General features: G+C 43.6%; 1 protein-coding gene across 1 annotated transcript in view; it reads left to right on the forward strand.

Moving 5' to 3' along the window:
• The first annotated feature begins 218 nt into the window (after window positions 1-218).
• Window positions 219-16255, forward strand: part of Cyb5a (cytochrome b5 type A) — a 29934-nt gene continuing 13897 nt past the window's right edge. The window contains exon 1 of the mRNA XM_020182308.2: window positions 219-462. Within this exon, the coding sequence (XP_020037897.1) occupies window positions 334-462 (129 nt within the window). The 5' untranslated portion in view covers window positions 219-333. The remainder of the gene's footprint in view (window positions 463-16255) is intronic.

Raw genomic sequence — 16255 nt, forward strand, 5'->3', positions numbered from 1 at the left:
TCTGCGCAGACTCAGCGAAGCCCCGCCCCGCCTTCGGCGCTTGGCCGTGGGTGACTGTGAAGGGCAGCTCTCACAGCCAATCAACGCCAACACCCTGGCGGGGTTGCGCTTAGGCTGGCGGAGGACATCGGCCGAGGACGGGGCCCCTTGAGTGACAAGCATGATATCCAATCCTCGAAGACTGCTCACCACCCGCCCCCTCTGTTACGCCACCGCCCTGTCCAGGGCACCCGGCGCTGGGAATGTCCTAGACTAAGGTGGCCAAGACGCGTGCTCTGCTCCACCAGGCACGGTTGTGTGTGCAAGGCCTGGGGAAGCGCGAAGTGTTCTGAGATGGCCGGACAGGAGGACAAGGCTGTGAAGTACTACACCTTGGAAGAGATTCAGAAGCACAAAACCAGCAAAAGCACCTGGGTGATCCTGCACCACAAGGTGTACGACCTGACCAAGTTTTTGGAAGAGGTGAGTTGGGGAGGCGCTAGTCGCTGCGCGGGGAGCCTGGCCGGGGCGGTTCGGTGTGAACCCCAGGAGCGCGCCCCGCATCTGCACCCCGAAGTGTGCGCACCTGACTTGCGCCCCTGGGAGCGCTCCCCCAATCCGCAGCCCCTGCCCGCGCGCTCCTAAGTGTGCGCACCTGCGAGCTCCCGGACGGCGTCGGCGGCGTCGCTGTCGCCTGAGCCATTTTAGCAGCCCGTGGGGTGACTGGCGCACTTTTAGGGCCGCAGCTGGCCCTGGAGACCCGGCGAGGGCGTGTCCAAGAACTATATCCTGCTTCCTAGGAGAGGGCGCAGCTACAGGAAGATTTTAAAGATCCCCTTTGCTTTTGAGTTTGATGGAAGGCTCTCCATCTAGGACAGAGGTCGACCCTCTGATGTTACTCCATGAGCGGACTTCTTACACCAACCCCGGGTGGGAACACCCACCTGAGGGTTGTAGGATCCTGCTAGAGGGCACCCTGTGGTCGGAGGTCGCGGTGGGGTCTGGCTGCGTTCTCCCCAGACACCTCCAGGCCCACCCTGCCATCGTGCCCTACACCTACCCGTGTTCACCCCCAGGGTGACTTGGCAGTCGGGTTCAGCGCTCCACTTCTGAGACTGAGGACGACTCAGTGGTGTGTGGCTGAGGGAGGACAAGGAACTGGTAGGCATCTATTAAATCTGCAAGCGGGACCTGGTCTTTAAGCAACTTTGGGAGCTGTAAATTAACTGCTTAACTTAAAGGAAGACGTTCCTTTGATAAAATTCTTTGCATTTTTGCTTTGCAATGTAAGGGATGCTTCTAGTAATTGTCTTTGCTACCTCTGAATATTTTATTGCTTTGTGGGGGTTCTTTGAATAATAACACAGCACTTTTGCACTCTCCACCTCCTAAAATAAATGAGAATGTTTACTGATGGGAATTATTTACATAGCCGGGTCTTAGTTGGATTACAGTTTACATCAAAGAACTTTTGTTTTGCAGAGAATGTGAACCCCCCCCCCCCAAAAAAAGGCTGTTTTTAAAAGTTTGAAGTTGATGTTTCTTGGTAAGGTTGTTCACTCTTCACTTGTCATTTGGGAGACTGCCAGAAGATAAATAGGGTTCTGATTTAGTTAGGAGTGGTTTACAGTATGGAATCACATCTGTCCTCCCTTCTCCTGAGCTAAGAGTGCTTTTGCTATTACAGTTTATCAAACTCACAGTCTTGCAGCAGGCCGATGTGACTAAGTCTTTAAGCAAACTATCCCTTCATTCTCTCCCATGGTATGTATGTCTCTGGTTTTAAGATGTAGTGTGCACTTTGGCTCTTTGTGTCTGTAAAAAAGAGTAGTATTTGTAAAAGAATATTGGGGTATTATATATTTTTTCTTCTTTTTTTTTTCTGCTAGTGGTGGGGTTTGAACTCAGGGCCATGCACTTGCTAGACTTGAACCACATCCATGCCCTTTTTGCTTTAGTTATTTTTCAGATAGGTCTTGCGTGTTTGCCTGGGGGTGTGGGGTGAGGACTTTGATCCTCCTGTTTGTACATACTCCCCTGTAGTATGCCAGCCACTACAGCCAAACTTATTGGTAGAGATGGAGTCTTACTAGTTTTCTGTCTGGCTAGCCTTGTACTGCCATCCTCCTGATCTCCTCCTCCTCCTTAGTAGCTGGGATTACAGGCATGAGCCACTGTACCTGGCTGTTTTTTCTTGAAACCATTCTAACTTATTTAGGAGAAGACATTCTCCTAAAACAGGGTGTTTTGACCTTGGCACTATTGACACTTGGGGGCCCTATAATTCTTTGTTGTAGGGTCTGTGCTGGTCAGTATAGTACCTTGAGCAGCCTCCCTGGCCTCCACCCACTAGATGTTCCACCTCCCCCAGATGAAACAACTCAGTCTCCCCATACTTCTGACAGTCCCCATGGGTACACAGTCCCTTCTAGCTGAGAATCACTGCCCTAAAACATACTGTGCACAACTTTTGAGGGTAGATTTTAAGAAAGAGGTAATAAGGGAGAGAAGATTATTGTTAAAATTTCTCAACTACTTTCATGTTCATTAGGCAGAAAGAAATGGCATGAAAGTTTTCTGAGTAAAACTGGAAGGGATAAGAATGAGCTGTTCAGTGAGAAAATTAGCTGAAAACAAATTCCTTTATTCTTTCCCTCTCAAACTTTTCAGTAGCCTCTCTTTGAAAACGGCTTGTGAAGAATTCATCTCAAATAAAGCAAAGAGGAAGGCTGCCAACTCTTGGAAATCAGACAGCTAGAAAGACAGATGTTTGCATGGCATGAGGAGGCTTGAATTTGGGGGAACATGTGAGTGAAGGGGTTGAAGGATCGCTAGGTGCCAGGAGAACCGCTTATCTCATCTCTAAGCTTGCTGTCTGAGGTCATGTCGTTCTCGTGGGTGGGAATTACAAAACCTTTTTCTTGACTGTGTTAGCCTTCTCAGTACCTCTCAGTCTACCTTTTGCTGGCGTTTTGCCATTTGGCATTGTTACTATTTTCTTTTACTTCCTGTAACTATTTCTTGCTTCATGCAGGGTCCTGGTGACTTCCCACCCCTCCAGCATGAACCTTCGGGGCCTCTCTGGGTTCGTCTTGGCTCTAGGATTTCCTGGTGCCCATTTGGTCACACATACATCTTCTCATTCAGACATCTTCAGCAGGACACTGGGCTGGAGAGTATTCCTTCTTTCTAGATGCTTCTGGTTTATGTTGTTTTATTAGGCAGGCATTGTCTATCTTATTCCTAGCTTTAAAACAGAGCTAGGATGTCTATCTCTGTTCCTCCTTGCTCTGACTTTCACCTTTTCTTCCACATTTAAGGGCTCCATAAGGTGAGTGTGGTGCACACCTGTAATCCCAGCACTCTAGAGGCTGAGACAGGAGGACTGTGAATTCGAAGCCAATCTGGACTACAGAATGAGACCCCTGGTCTCAAATTAACAAACATATTCCAGAAATTTTATGAAGGATGTTATCTTAACAATATTCTGTTTTCCCTAACTTATCTAAATATGAATTTTGGGGGGGGTCCTTCCTACCTCTAAAATGAACTTTCAGTCATTATGGACTGCATATCCATATACCCAGAATTCCCCCATCCATGTGGACGGGCGTTCTTGTGGCTGAATTTTTCCCCTTCTTTCAGAATACCATTGATTTAGATGACTATCAGCACTGGTGTTGAGCAAACTCGTGGTGTGAGTGAGGGAGGGCTCTTGCTGTGCTGCCTACCGTCTCTGAACCTTAGATTTCAAATTTTTCCAGTGGAAGAATGATAGCCTACATGTGATTATTGAGAGAAGCAAACAAACAATGCTTGTTAAACACACACCAGGATGACAGGTGCTTTTATTCATTTGTAAACTCCTGCGGTAGGGCCAAGGTTGGGCTCTGACTTTCTTTCTGTAGTCTCGTCTATAGTGAGCAATGTGTGTTTTCAGGCAAAGCTAAAAATCCAACAGGTAATACTGAAACAGGTGAGTATTATAAAAATTATATTTCCATTTGAGAACACAGGTTGGAGTTTAGTTGTGCAACATGAGCTCAGTCCTCCTGACATGAAGCTGTTCCGTTGTTTGGCGGGGAGGGGCAGAACTCTAAGAGGGAAGAAGGGCTGTGTTAATGGCAGTCTAAGTAGGGGCAGGCATTTGATTTGCACCTGACACCTGCCAGCAGGATTACGAGCCTTCCTGCCTATGTATTTTGAACTAGATTTCTTTTTTTAGGTCCTGACTTCTAGTTTTTGAGTTTATGTTTGTGAAATTGAGTCGTCATATCTGATTGTTTAATTAGCTGGGTTAATGATTATAAAACTTTGAGGAACCATAATTTGAAATGAAAACTAAGGTATTTAGGGCCAGGAAGGAAAGTTTGCATTTCCCTTTCTGGAATCTGGATAGTAGCATTTTAATACCAGTTAGATTCGTTACTGCTTTCAGTTCGGGTCAGTGGGTATTCAAAAATTAGATGCCTCCCTGCAAATTCTCATAAAGCCAATTGGCCCCCCTCCCTTTATTATAAAAATGGAAACTTGTTTCTGTAGAACATTTGCTGTTGATCCTGGATTCTGAGACTTACAGCACAGTCTTGAATGTTCTCTAACAGCACTCTGCCTCGATAGAGCAAAATCTGTTGGCTCCTGATGCACGTTGACTTTCGGGGACTTGAGAAGGTTTTGTTGTGGGAACTTACATGCCACCCTGTGTGGCTGCCTACCCTGTATAGACCAGGGTGTCTGATTTTGGGGGACCACAGATTCTTCAAGATCTGGGAAGAGAGTTGTGGGTATTTAAGATTTTTGTCTAATTCTGAAAAATGGGATATCTCTTTACCCTTGACAAAGCTGGCATATTTCAGGCTAGAATACTAAGTGAGTGCTTTTTGCAAGGAATTTAGATAATATTCTGATTCTCATGCTATTAAAAGCAACCATTGCCATATGTGCCTTTGGTGAATGTAAAGTGGAAATATTACTGATTATTTAATATATGTAGTTTGGTTAAAAGAACTTAGAAAATGTGACATTCATAGGAGGAAAACAGAAAGGGATCATTGGTAACAATGGCTTTAAGGCATCTTGGGTAAAAAGGCAGCAAAACCACATCTCACAAGGCCACCAGGGGAATGTGAACCTGTGGGTCTTTTATGTTTTTCTATTTTTTAAAAATTACCAATTACTACTTTTGGAAAGAGACTTCCAAGAAGCTACTTTGTTTTGAAACAGTAAAACAAAATAAAACAAAAAAACTCACCAAAACCCCAAAAGCACTTGAAGCAGTTAACTTTAGCTTTTTGTTTCTTTAAGATGAATGACAACTGTATATAAGAAAGAACAGGTTATGCCGGCCAGCTTGAGTAATTCAGAGAATAAAGAATGCACTAACCTCTACTTAACATGGGTGTCAGTAATTCTAGAAGTCCTCAAGAACCCACAAATAATGAGTCCAAACAGCCCCAGTCCCACTTGACAGTCATGGGAAGGTGTAGGATTAGAAACACTCACTCTGGTCTTAGCACTCTTGCAGAAGTATATTCAGGCAAGCTAGTCATCCTCTAAATCACTTTGCTCATTCTGAAATGGGGACGGTTCTGTCAGCCACGTCTACCTCAGGTCTGTGAAAATTGGGAGAAGCAGTACTGTGAAAACTCTTGGAACAGTATTATAAAGAGAACACATTCAAATAACTTTTTTTTTTTTTTTTTTGTGATGCTAGGGTTTGAACTCAAGGCCTTGCACATGCTGGGTCAGAGCTCTACCATTAAAGCCACACCCACAGCCCTTTTTGCTCTGCTTATTTTGGAGTTAGGGTCTTGCTTTATGCCCAGGCTGGCCTGGACTACAAGCCTATTTATGCTTCCTGTGTAGCTGGGATGACAGATGCATGTCACCATGCTCAGCTTTTTAGTGGCTGAGATAGGGTCTCATGAACTATTTGTTCCTGCTGGCCTTGAACCATGATCCTCCTGATCTTTGCTTCCTGAATACGAGGATTTTATTTTATTTATTTTTTTTGGTGTGTGTGTGGGAGGAGATTGGCCATGCTTGGCAAGCACTATACTACTGAGTTTCACCCTAGCCCTTTTTATTTTATTTTATTTAATATGGGGTCTCACTAGTTTGCCTAGGCTGGCCTCAAGCTTGTGATCCTCATGCCTCAGCCTCCTGAGTCACTGGGATTACAGGGGTGGACTACCTACCACGTGCGACTCAAATGACTAAATTTTGATTTCTTAGGGCTGGAGGTGTAGCTTAGTGGTGGAGTGCTTGCCTAGCATGCTAAAAGCTGTGAGTTTGATTTCTGACACTTGATAAAACATTTTTCTTATAAATTGCCATTAATTTTTGTTATGTTGGTAGGTCCAATATTTATTTGGTTAAAAACATATCTCATAAAATATAATGTTCACCAGTAAAAACAATTACTCAATGTAGAAATACTCATCTGAAATATGATTTTCCAAGAATATATCCTATGCATAATTGGGAGATCATCCTTTTTCTGGAGCTTTTTAACACACAACTTTATTGTTTTGAGGGAAAAGAATACATGAGTGTAATGAATTGGGTGATATGGAAAATTATGAGGAAGAAAAGCAGAGCTGCCCGGAATTCCCATCCCCAGAGCCAGCCATGCTGAATGGCTTGGTAAATGCTCTACACATACTGACGCGCTTCTGCCATGGATATGTTTTACATAAATGGAAAGATGCCGTGCTGTAATCTGCCACTTTCCCCACTGAGCCCTGTGTTGAGGGTGCTACTCCATGTCAGTGGTCATAGTTTTCCTGGCCTGCTCCTTACTATACAGATGGAGCATAACCATGGTCTCTTGCACATTTTGTGTTTAGTTTACCTGTGATTACTTCTGTACAGTAAATCTTCCTAGATGGAACTCTTGGGTGATAAGATGTAGCTTTTATATTTAATTTTGATGTGTGTTACTCAAGTACCTTGGGTTGGTGGTCCTGGTCCCACTCGGGCTCATACACCTGCGTCATGGTTCTCTTAGTAACAGAAACTTACTTGTGATGTGATTTACCCACCTCTTTTCCTAAAATATGTGGGTATTTTTGTCAGAAAAGGAAATATCTGAGCTTTTAAAAGTACCTTTAGCATTTATATTCTCTTAAAATTGCAGTTTTTAGTAATATACCTGTGTATCCTATGAAAAATCAGACATCATTACTGGTATTTCCTTGGCTAAGGGCTCAAAGCCATCTGAAAACTGTACTGAGGAACAGCAGACGAAAGGGTAGTCTAAATGTCAGTGACTCAAAACCCTTCCACCTTTTTTGTTGTTTTGTTTTGCAGTACTAGGGTTTTTGGCTTTAGTTACTTTTTGGATAGGGTCTTGTGCTTTTTGCCTGGGGTCGGAAGACTGTGATCTTCGTACCTGTGCTTCTCATGTAGTGAGGATTCCACATGTGCACCACTGTGCTCATGCCTGGCCCTTTCTTCTTAATAGAGCATGGTCTTTTTTTTTTGCATTACCTTGGGGCTTAATTTTCTTAATGATATAAACTGTCTCCTTGTGCCTTTTGCTAAATTCTGATATAGGAACCAGGAGAAGGAGTTGAGGATTGGGTGGGGCAAACTCAATTCCTTTTGGCTACATGGAATCCACCCTGTACAGTCTCTAGATAGGGAGAGCTGACAACTCCATGGATGATAGGTGGATGGAAGTCTCTTTCTTGCATCCAAAGAAGTGTCTCTAGTCAGACCTGTGCCAAAATGATGGCATTTGAACCAGCACTAGTGCTGGAGAAAGTAGAAGCAGAGTGAATATGGGGGTTGAGGGAAGAAGAGGAAGAAGGTAGCCTTAATACCTATCCTCCATGGTGGGTCAAGGGTTAGGTTTGCCTGGCTTGCTGGGGATTCAGCCTGTTGGAACTGGAAAAACTTGAGTACCTCTGTGGTTGCAGGTCATGGAGGTGTCAGTTTCCAGTTTGTTTCTTCTAGTGCCTGATATTCTTTATTATTGGCTGAACTATTCATTAAGCTTTGTGTAGATATGCCTGCCATTAGCTAAGACAAATAGATTCAGCCTGCTTTACCCTCTGTCCATCTTTCTCAGAAAGCATTAAGTAAATGCCTTTCATTAATTCCTCTCTTCACCCTTAACAGTCCCCAGTGAGTTGATGATAAAAGTGATAGCAGTAGACATTTATTCACATTCATTATGCACTAGGTGAGAACACTAAGTGCTTTTTATGCATAAAACCTTCTGAGGTCCTGGTGGCGGCATCCTCCTTTTCAAAGGTAAGAGAATGTAGAGTAGGGAGGTTCCAAATCTGCTCAAGTCACACAGCCCAAATTCTGCTCTGATGCAAGGCATTTGGAAGGTAAGCAGCCAGATTTAAAAGGCTGAAGCATCCCACGTGAATTGCCTGGATTTACTCTGGTTTTTGCCCATGGTGGGAGTCCCTTGCAGACACCAGGGAGAAAGCAAAGGGGAGTTGTGATGATGCAAGTTGAAACAAAAACAAAATCCTTGGAAGGTAAAGGGGGAAGGACACACCTTCTTCCTATCTGTTGTCACTTTACTGTGCTCACCTTCTAGAAGGTGAAGGAAGTAGCCATTCTGGTTTCTCAGAGGAATTTTTCAGCAGTCCTGGCCGGATTGTTCCTGGTACAGTGATCTTCTCCTGGCCTGGCTTGAGCATCAAGTGGTTTTCATTAGGAAAGAGATTGTTCCCATCTGTGTCAGTGCGGTGACCGAGGTTTCTTAAGAAATCGCCGTGGGGAGCTTTTCTATATGAAAACCCCATGAGGTTGCTGCTCTGAGGAATCCCTCCTCCCCCTTCTGCCTTCAGCTCCCTTGGTTCCCACGTTCCTCTGTTGACCTGTACACCACTGCAGGAGCTATTGTGACTCTTTTCTCTGGATTCTGCGAGCAGATGCCCAGACACCACTCACTCACATCTCCATCTCACTGTGGAGTAAGTCCTTAGTACTTCGTTTGCTGCCTCAGATTGGAGGTGGCTTGAGTGATAGATGCTAGTATTGTACTAAAGAATGTACTTTCTAGAAGAAAAGTAAAACTTCATCTCGTAAAAGACTCTCTGCTTCATTCCTTAACTGGTTCTTTGCTTGATGGTTTCCCATTGCATTTAGAATAAAATTCCATCTCTTTGCCCTGATTTAGCAAGTGCTGGGTGATTGGACCGGACCTGCCTCTCCCACCTCAGCTAGTAATGTGACACCTTTTTCCCCACCACGCCCTTTCTGTGTTTCTCAAACCAGCCAGGCTTGTTTCTGTTGTAAACCCTTTGTGCTTTGCTTGTTCTGCTTTCCTTTTTGCCTGTTCTCTATTCTCTTAAGGTTGAAGCTTCATGTCTTGTTCTCAGAAAGGAGACTTTTCTGTTTTATGTTCATGCTAGCAGTTATATCAGGCTTGTTCTGCTCCAGAGAGTGGTTCCTTGTTTGTTCTTTGCACTGCCCCATGCCCTGGCTCAGCAAACAATCCTTCAGTGGGTGGTAGAAGAGAGTCCTGGGAGAAACAGGAACACACATACTAATTCATTATCTGTGGCTGTCTTACTGCTTTTCTCTCCTCCTTTTCACACGAATGACACTTATATTATGATGTGACCTCTTCTTGCTCATAGACGCTTGCTGAAATTCTGTCCCAGAGGACTTAGGTTATGTAAATCTGGATTGTGACATAATCTCACAAGGAACACAGGACTGATATTGCCCAAGAATCCTGAGCAGTGTGAAAGGATGAGAAGAGGTAAGGATGAGGGCAGCATTTTCTGAGCTCTTTTTACCAAGGCCGTTGCCTCTGTGTATGCACTCAGAAAATTTCTCAGCCATTCTGTGTTCTCTTGTGTGTAAGCAGATCTACTCCACTCACCCTCACCTCGTTGGCACATTCCTATCGGTATTGAACGATGCTGTTATTTTCCCCTGTCCTAACACATACAAGCTCTCTAGACTTTACTCCTGGCACTGATATATCCTCATTTTTCTGCTCCCTGTGTAGTGGAGCTTCTGAAAGGGCTGTTAAGCCTGCTGTCTCCTGCTCCTCTCCTCCACTTTCCAGTTCATCTTCTTGCTCCTTTTTTAACTCCCACCAGTCTACCAAAACTGCACTTGCCAGTTTCCTGTGATGGCTCTTGGTTGTTCTCAGTTCTGCTCTTACTTGATGTGTCAGCAGAACATGATGTGGATGGCCATGCCTCTTGGAAACGCTTCCTACTTGCCTTCCTGGACGCCATTCTGTCTTGGTTTCCTCCAGCCCCAGTGATTATACTTTTCTTCCTTCTCTGCTTATTTCTGACCTCAGTGCTAGAGGTCCTAGGGCCAAGGGTTTTCCACTTTGCCTCATTCTCACCTAGTCTCATGACTTTGTGTTGTTGACTCCTGGATTGTTATATTCAGACCAGAAAAAACTCTTTCCTGAGCACTGGATTCTTGCACCCCAGTTTATGTCACATCCCCACATAAGTGTTTGTCTAATAGGCTCAAATCTTACATGTTAGAAGCTGAATTCCTGAATTTCTATTCCAAAATTTGCTCTATCCTCATCCTTCCCTATCTCTGTTGATGGCAGTCCTGCCCATACAGTTGCTCAGAACAAAAGTCTTGGGGTCATACTTGCCTCTCTTTTTCTCTCATACCCAACATTCAATTCACCATAACATTCTGTTGGCTTTGCTTTCATAATATAGTTAGAATCTGGCCAGGTTTTACTATCTCTACTGCTGCTACTCTATTCTGACACACTGTCACTTCTCACCTGGTCTCCCTCCCTCCTGAGTGTATTCTTATCACAATGGAGTGACATTTTAAAAGGAAAGTCAAGTTGTGTCACTGTATTCTGCTTACACCCTTCAGTGACTAACCACACTATGGATTTAAAGACTTAGGTTGTAGCTACAATAGTCAGGAAAATGTGGTATTGGCAGAGAGGCTTATCTGTAGATCAGTGGAACACAGCAGAACTGATTCAAGAAGCCAGAAATAGACTCACAGATATTTCCAACTAATTTTTGGCAAAGTTGTAAAATTTATGGAGGATAGTCTTTTCAACAAATGGTTCTGGGATAATTAGATATCAGTGGGCAAAAATTATAAATCTTGACCTAAGTCTCATATCTTATATAAAAATTAGCTCAAAATGGGTCTAAATATAAACTGTAAAACTTGTTGAAGAGACTAGGACCAGGTTAAGTGTTCTTAGACATGAATTTGAAATTACGAATCATTGGAAGTCCTTCTCACTGGAAGGTTATTCCTCACAAATACCTATACAGCTCACTCCATTATTCCTTACAGTATTAACTAAATATCACCTCAACAAGGCATCTTCTACCGCCATATTTAAATCTAAAAGTCTCTCTTAGCCCCTACACTCCCGAGCCCCATTTACCCTGCTCTATTTTGAATGTGTGTGAGGGGGAGGGGAGTGTGAGGTTTCACATCCAGGGCCTTGCTCATGTTAGGTAGGTACTCTACCACTGAGTTACATCCCTAGCCCTCTGCCTTTTTTTTCTATAGCACATACCACTTTATAACATACTATATAATTTATTATATTTTTTGTTTATCTGTCTCCTACCAGAATATATGGTCTATGCATGCAGGAATGTTTCTGTTTCATTCATTGATAAATTCCAGTTCCTACAACAATACTACACGTAGAAAGGACTCAATAAGTATTTAAGTGAATTTGAAGACTGAATGAATAAAAGTTTTAAGTATAAAATATTAGAAAACTAATGCAGAATGGATGTTGGGCTGGACTGAATAATTTCCTGCAGCTTGTTCTAGTTCTGCCTTGGACTACCTGCAGGTTTCAACCCAATGTATTCTTCTGGACATGAAGGGAGAAAGGGTCCTAATTATTTGATGTTGAGGGAATAACAAGGTAGGATGGAAATGGTGTCACGATCAGTCTTCTTTTCCTTCCACTTTTGGTCTTAATGCAGGCAGTTCTATCATCTCATCGTTGGCCATTCTGACTACAAATAGATTGTGAGTAGAATAACAGCCCCTCTTACGTTCTGGGCCCCTGGTTTTGCTGGCATTGTGTCTCTTTACACAGTCGGATTACAAAGCAAGAGGCATATCAGCTCCCTGCCTGGCTGGGGCTCGATGCACACTGCTCCCTTCTGTCCCCAGAAGCAGGCCTTCACTTTACCCTACGTCATCGTGTCAGAACTGGGGCTGTGCCCTTCATGGACCACCGGAATAACCATGTCTCTAATGATGCACTTGCTTTTTTTCAAGGAGTGGAAATCATTGTCTGCAACTCACAGGCTCTTACTCTTTGCCCTTCCCCTGACCTTGAAGAGAACTCACACGCACAAATGTTGCCATGGACTCTTGAGTCTGTGACTTTGTAGACTCAGGCTAGTCGATTATATTCATAGAAATCTCTTGAAGATGAAGGGGGCGGGTAAGAAGAGAGGTTTTGGGGGCCGTGATGCTGGAATTGGCCTTCCACAGTTGAGAGCCAGGATGTGCCAGGTACCGTATCTGGCTGTTAGCGACTGTGTAAAATAGGGGTGGGGAAGAAGGGAAAGTCAATTGATATTACTTGAACCCTCATAGGCCAGACATTGTATTAATTTTATCATTTAAGATTCTTTGCAGTTTAAGAGGGTCTACTTTAATACTTTGATAAGTGATGTAACAGTTATTACAAAATACTGGGAAGTGTTTCACACTTCATTTTCCTTTCTGAGTGTCTTCCTCTTAAAACAAATGAGTAAACTTAACCAACAACATGTTTTTACATTTGTGAAATCCGGTTATGCTATCAAGGGCAACCTTGAAGTAGGAAAGAGGCCACTAGAGAACACCTGGAGAGGTTGAGAGGGAGGGCCAGTCAGTGCCTGCCAGGTATACAGTGCTGGGTGTGTGTTTGTATGTAGGGTAGGGGGTTGGGTTGGAGGGAGGCGAACCTTCAACTGGACTTAGGTCTGTGCCAGCACATTTCAAGGAAGGGGCTTCCTCTCCAGGTACACGGAGTGTGGAGACTTGATCTGGAGTCAGACTGCCTGAGTTCCTGCATTAGTCCTCCCTGGCTAACTGGCACTGTGAACCTCAGCTTCTGCATCTGAAAAATGGGGATGATAGTAATACCCAAACCTGAGGCTTGTTTTGAGGGCTGAAAATGCTGACACACTTGCTCAGAACACTTCCTGATATGGAGTTATCCTTAAATGTGACACTGTTACCTGTCATTATTATTATTATTATTACTACTTGTTTTCAGCTGCTAGACTGGAGAGAGATTGAAAGCTAGAAAGTAACAGATAGGATGGTAGACTTTGGATGATGCGGTTATTCCAGGTGGTGAAATGCAGGTATCATTGCATATCTGGGAGCTTTCTTCCTGTCCAGTCTCTCCAGGTTAATTCCTACTGGGAATAGGAGCCCTCACCTGCCCCACTTAAACTCGTTCCTGTATCGTCCACTGTTTACAGCATCTGTGATTCCTTCATGACAAGGCTGTTACGTTCTCCTTCTAGACCTTTGTGATGTCTGTTTCCTTGCTCATAAGGCAAATTCCTGCTGGTGCTTTCTCTGCTCCATGGTTTGTGTCATGGCTTCTGTACCTGGTGCTTACTATGCTTAGCTATTGTCTGTCTACATGTCAGTTTCCTTACTGGACTTACTCCTTGAGGGTGGGACTATGACCTTTCCATCTTTATGACCATAAAGCTTGGTGTGGTACTCAGCAGATGTTTTAGTGCATGAATGGGCCCTGTAAGCCAGCTGGATAAATGCATAGATGGGCCTCACGTTAGGTTTCATCCCAACATCTTCAAAGTATAATGGATCATATTTCAGATGATGCTTGTGAGGATTCAGCGAGGTGAGTCCATGCCACATGCAGGTGCTAGCTCTTCTATAGAGCCCAAGATGGACTGACAGAAGTTTCATGAACTCTAACCAACTTTGAGGCCTTTGCACTCTTGGATAAACAGAATCCAAAAATGATAGAAAACATTTGGTTGGGTATCTTATTTTTAAATCTTGTATAAACTGCTCTCCAAACTCTTCTGAACTGTTTTCATTTTTGGTTTAACTATTGCAGATAATCTCTTGAATTACATTTTTTTGCCTAGTCATTGTTTAATCTGTCTGCTCCACTTTTTTTGCAGTGTTAAGTAGAATGAAAGATCCTGTTTCAAATTCCAGAATTGGTACTTTTGCTCCATGTAGAATTACATTTAGGTGACAAAGGTATCTTCCTTCCTTCCTCCCTCCCTCCCTCCCTCAGTCCCTCCCTTTTTTTCTTTTTTTTGTTGTTGTTGCTGTCTAGTCTTTGCTTGGTTAAGCAGTCTCAGAGGGCAGGGCATGGACCTGATTCATATTGCATATTGCAGTATTGTGGTGTAATCTGCATACTCTTTTGGCCTTTATAGGGGCAACCTTGTAGCCAGTTGGAGTCTATAGTGTGTGTCTTTTGAATCTTGGTAAATTCCAGGAAGGTAAAACAAATAATAGAATTGAGTTTAGACGAGGAGAGATTTCCCTCCACATTCTCAATAGGGAAATTCATAAGGAAACTTTATTTTTAAGGCATCATTTTTGTATATATTTTGTTCACAAATATAAAAATCCTCAATTATCTTGTGTGTTCCAAAAAAGGAGGGGAGCTGAACTAAAAGTCAGAAGCTGGGGCCTAGCCCTGCCTTGTCCCTGAACTATGTGTGGCTTATTTCTCTGGGTTCCATTTTCTACATCTGTAAATTTTGGATATTGGGTCACTGAAGGTCCTTTTAAACTCTAGCTTTCTGGGACTTTAACCTTTAGCCTACCATTTGGAGTCAAACTCCAGCTCATTTGTGTGTTTTTGAGCCTGGCTGGCAGCTGCAGGAGGTCAAACTTCACAGAAAGCCGAGAGTGGTTAATTGTTAGGACTGGAGCCTGGGATGGGCAGAGGGGAAGAGAGGGCTGGACAGGCCGCTCAATGTTCTCCGGGAATGGTTCAGATCAGGTGTGCTTGATGGTGCCATGTGCAACAGTGTCGTGCTGCCATGGCACTGTGCCTGGTGACAGCTGTGCCACCATGCCGACGTGCAGCCAGGGTGCCATGACTTACAGTTCCGTGCAGTGACAGTGCCATGCCGTGAGGGTGGCTATGCTTGATGACTTTGCCCTGCCACTGTGGTGTCCTATAGCCAGGGTGTTGTGCAGCCAGATGCCATGCTGCACCATGTGCCTGACGACGGGGCCCTGCCATGACAGTGCTGTGCTGCCACAGTACCACAGAGCTGCAGAGCCACGTGAACTAATCTGTTCTCTAACCACGAACACACTTTGCACATCCCAGCCTCACTCGGGCTTGTCCTCCTCTTGGGCGCATCAGTTTTTGCTTAGTGGACTCAAATTCTAACTATCCAAAGGGACCTAGATTGTTTTTAAAATTCCTTCTTTTCTAGACGTCTGCACTGTGCATATAAGGAGCAGCTGTCCATCCATGAGCAGGTTGGAGGCAGCAAGGGCAAGGTGGGCACAGAACTCTAAGGGAAAGACCTCTGGAAGATTCTATGGCTACTTCTGCTTGCCTTCCATTAGCTAGAATTTAATCAGAAGGGAGGCTGGAATACCTCTCATGTCTCTATATACTGACCATTCTCAGCTAATTTGTATTATGGAAGAAGGAGAAACACACCTGAGCAATGAGCAATCTCCCCTGCCTCTTTTGATGTTAACTGAAGGCACTGGTGCTGTTTAGGTGGTGATGCTCCCTTTCCTTGAGAAAAGGAGGCAAAAAGGAGTCATTTTGTCCTCAGTCGCCTCCTTGTATGTTTGCCTCCCCTCTGGGATGAATCTTCTGCCAAAAGCTTTTTCTTCCAAAGCATTTTGGTTTGTGCTGCACTCTTGTTCTGGAGATGTTTTGTACAGCATAGTGACTATTGCTTATAATAGTGTATACTTGGAAACTATAAAAACGTTGATAAATATGTGAAATGATGGATAGGTTAATGAGCTTGATCGAATCATTAGCTTGATTGACTCATTTTATAGTGTGTATGCATTTATATGTAGGTCAACATGTTCATCAAAATTTATGTGTATATATGCCAGAATACTATATTATGTTATATTGTATACCACACACGATATATATTTCTTGCACCCTACACAATGCCTTACACATAATAGACAGTAAAATATTTTGATTAAATGAATTAGGCAGCAGTTAAGTATGAAGTTACATGATCTGAATGGTAGGGACTACTATAGTTCAAGGAAAGGGGCTTTGTATGAACTGGTTGGAATGAGAACATTTACATCAGCTCCTGAACTGGCG

The sequence above is a fragment of the Castor canadensis genome, chromosome 4 (assembly GCF_047511655.1).
Source record: "Castor canadensis chromosome 4, mCasCan1.hap1v2, whole genome shotgun sequence".
Taxonomy (NCBI): domain Eukaryota; kingdom Metazoa; phylum Chordata; class Mammalia; order Rodentia; family Castoridae; genus Castor; species Castor canadensis.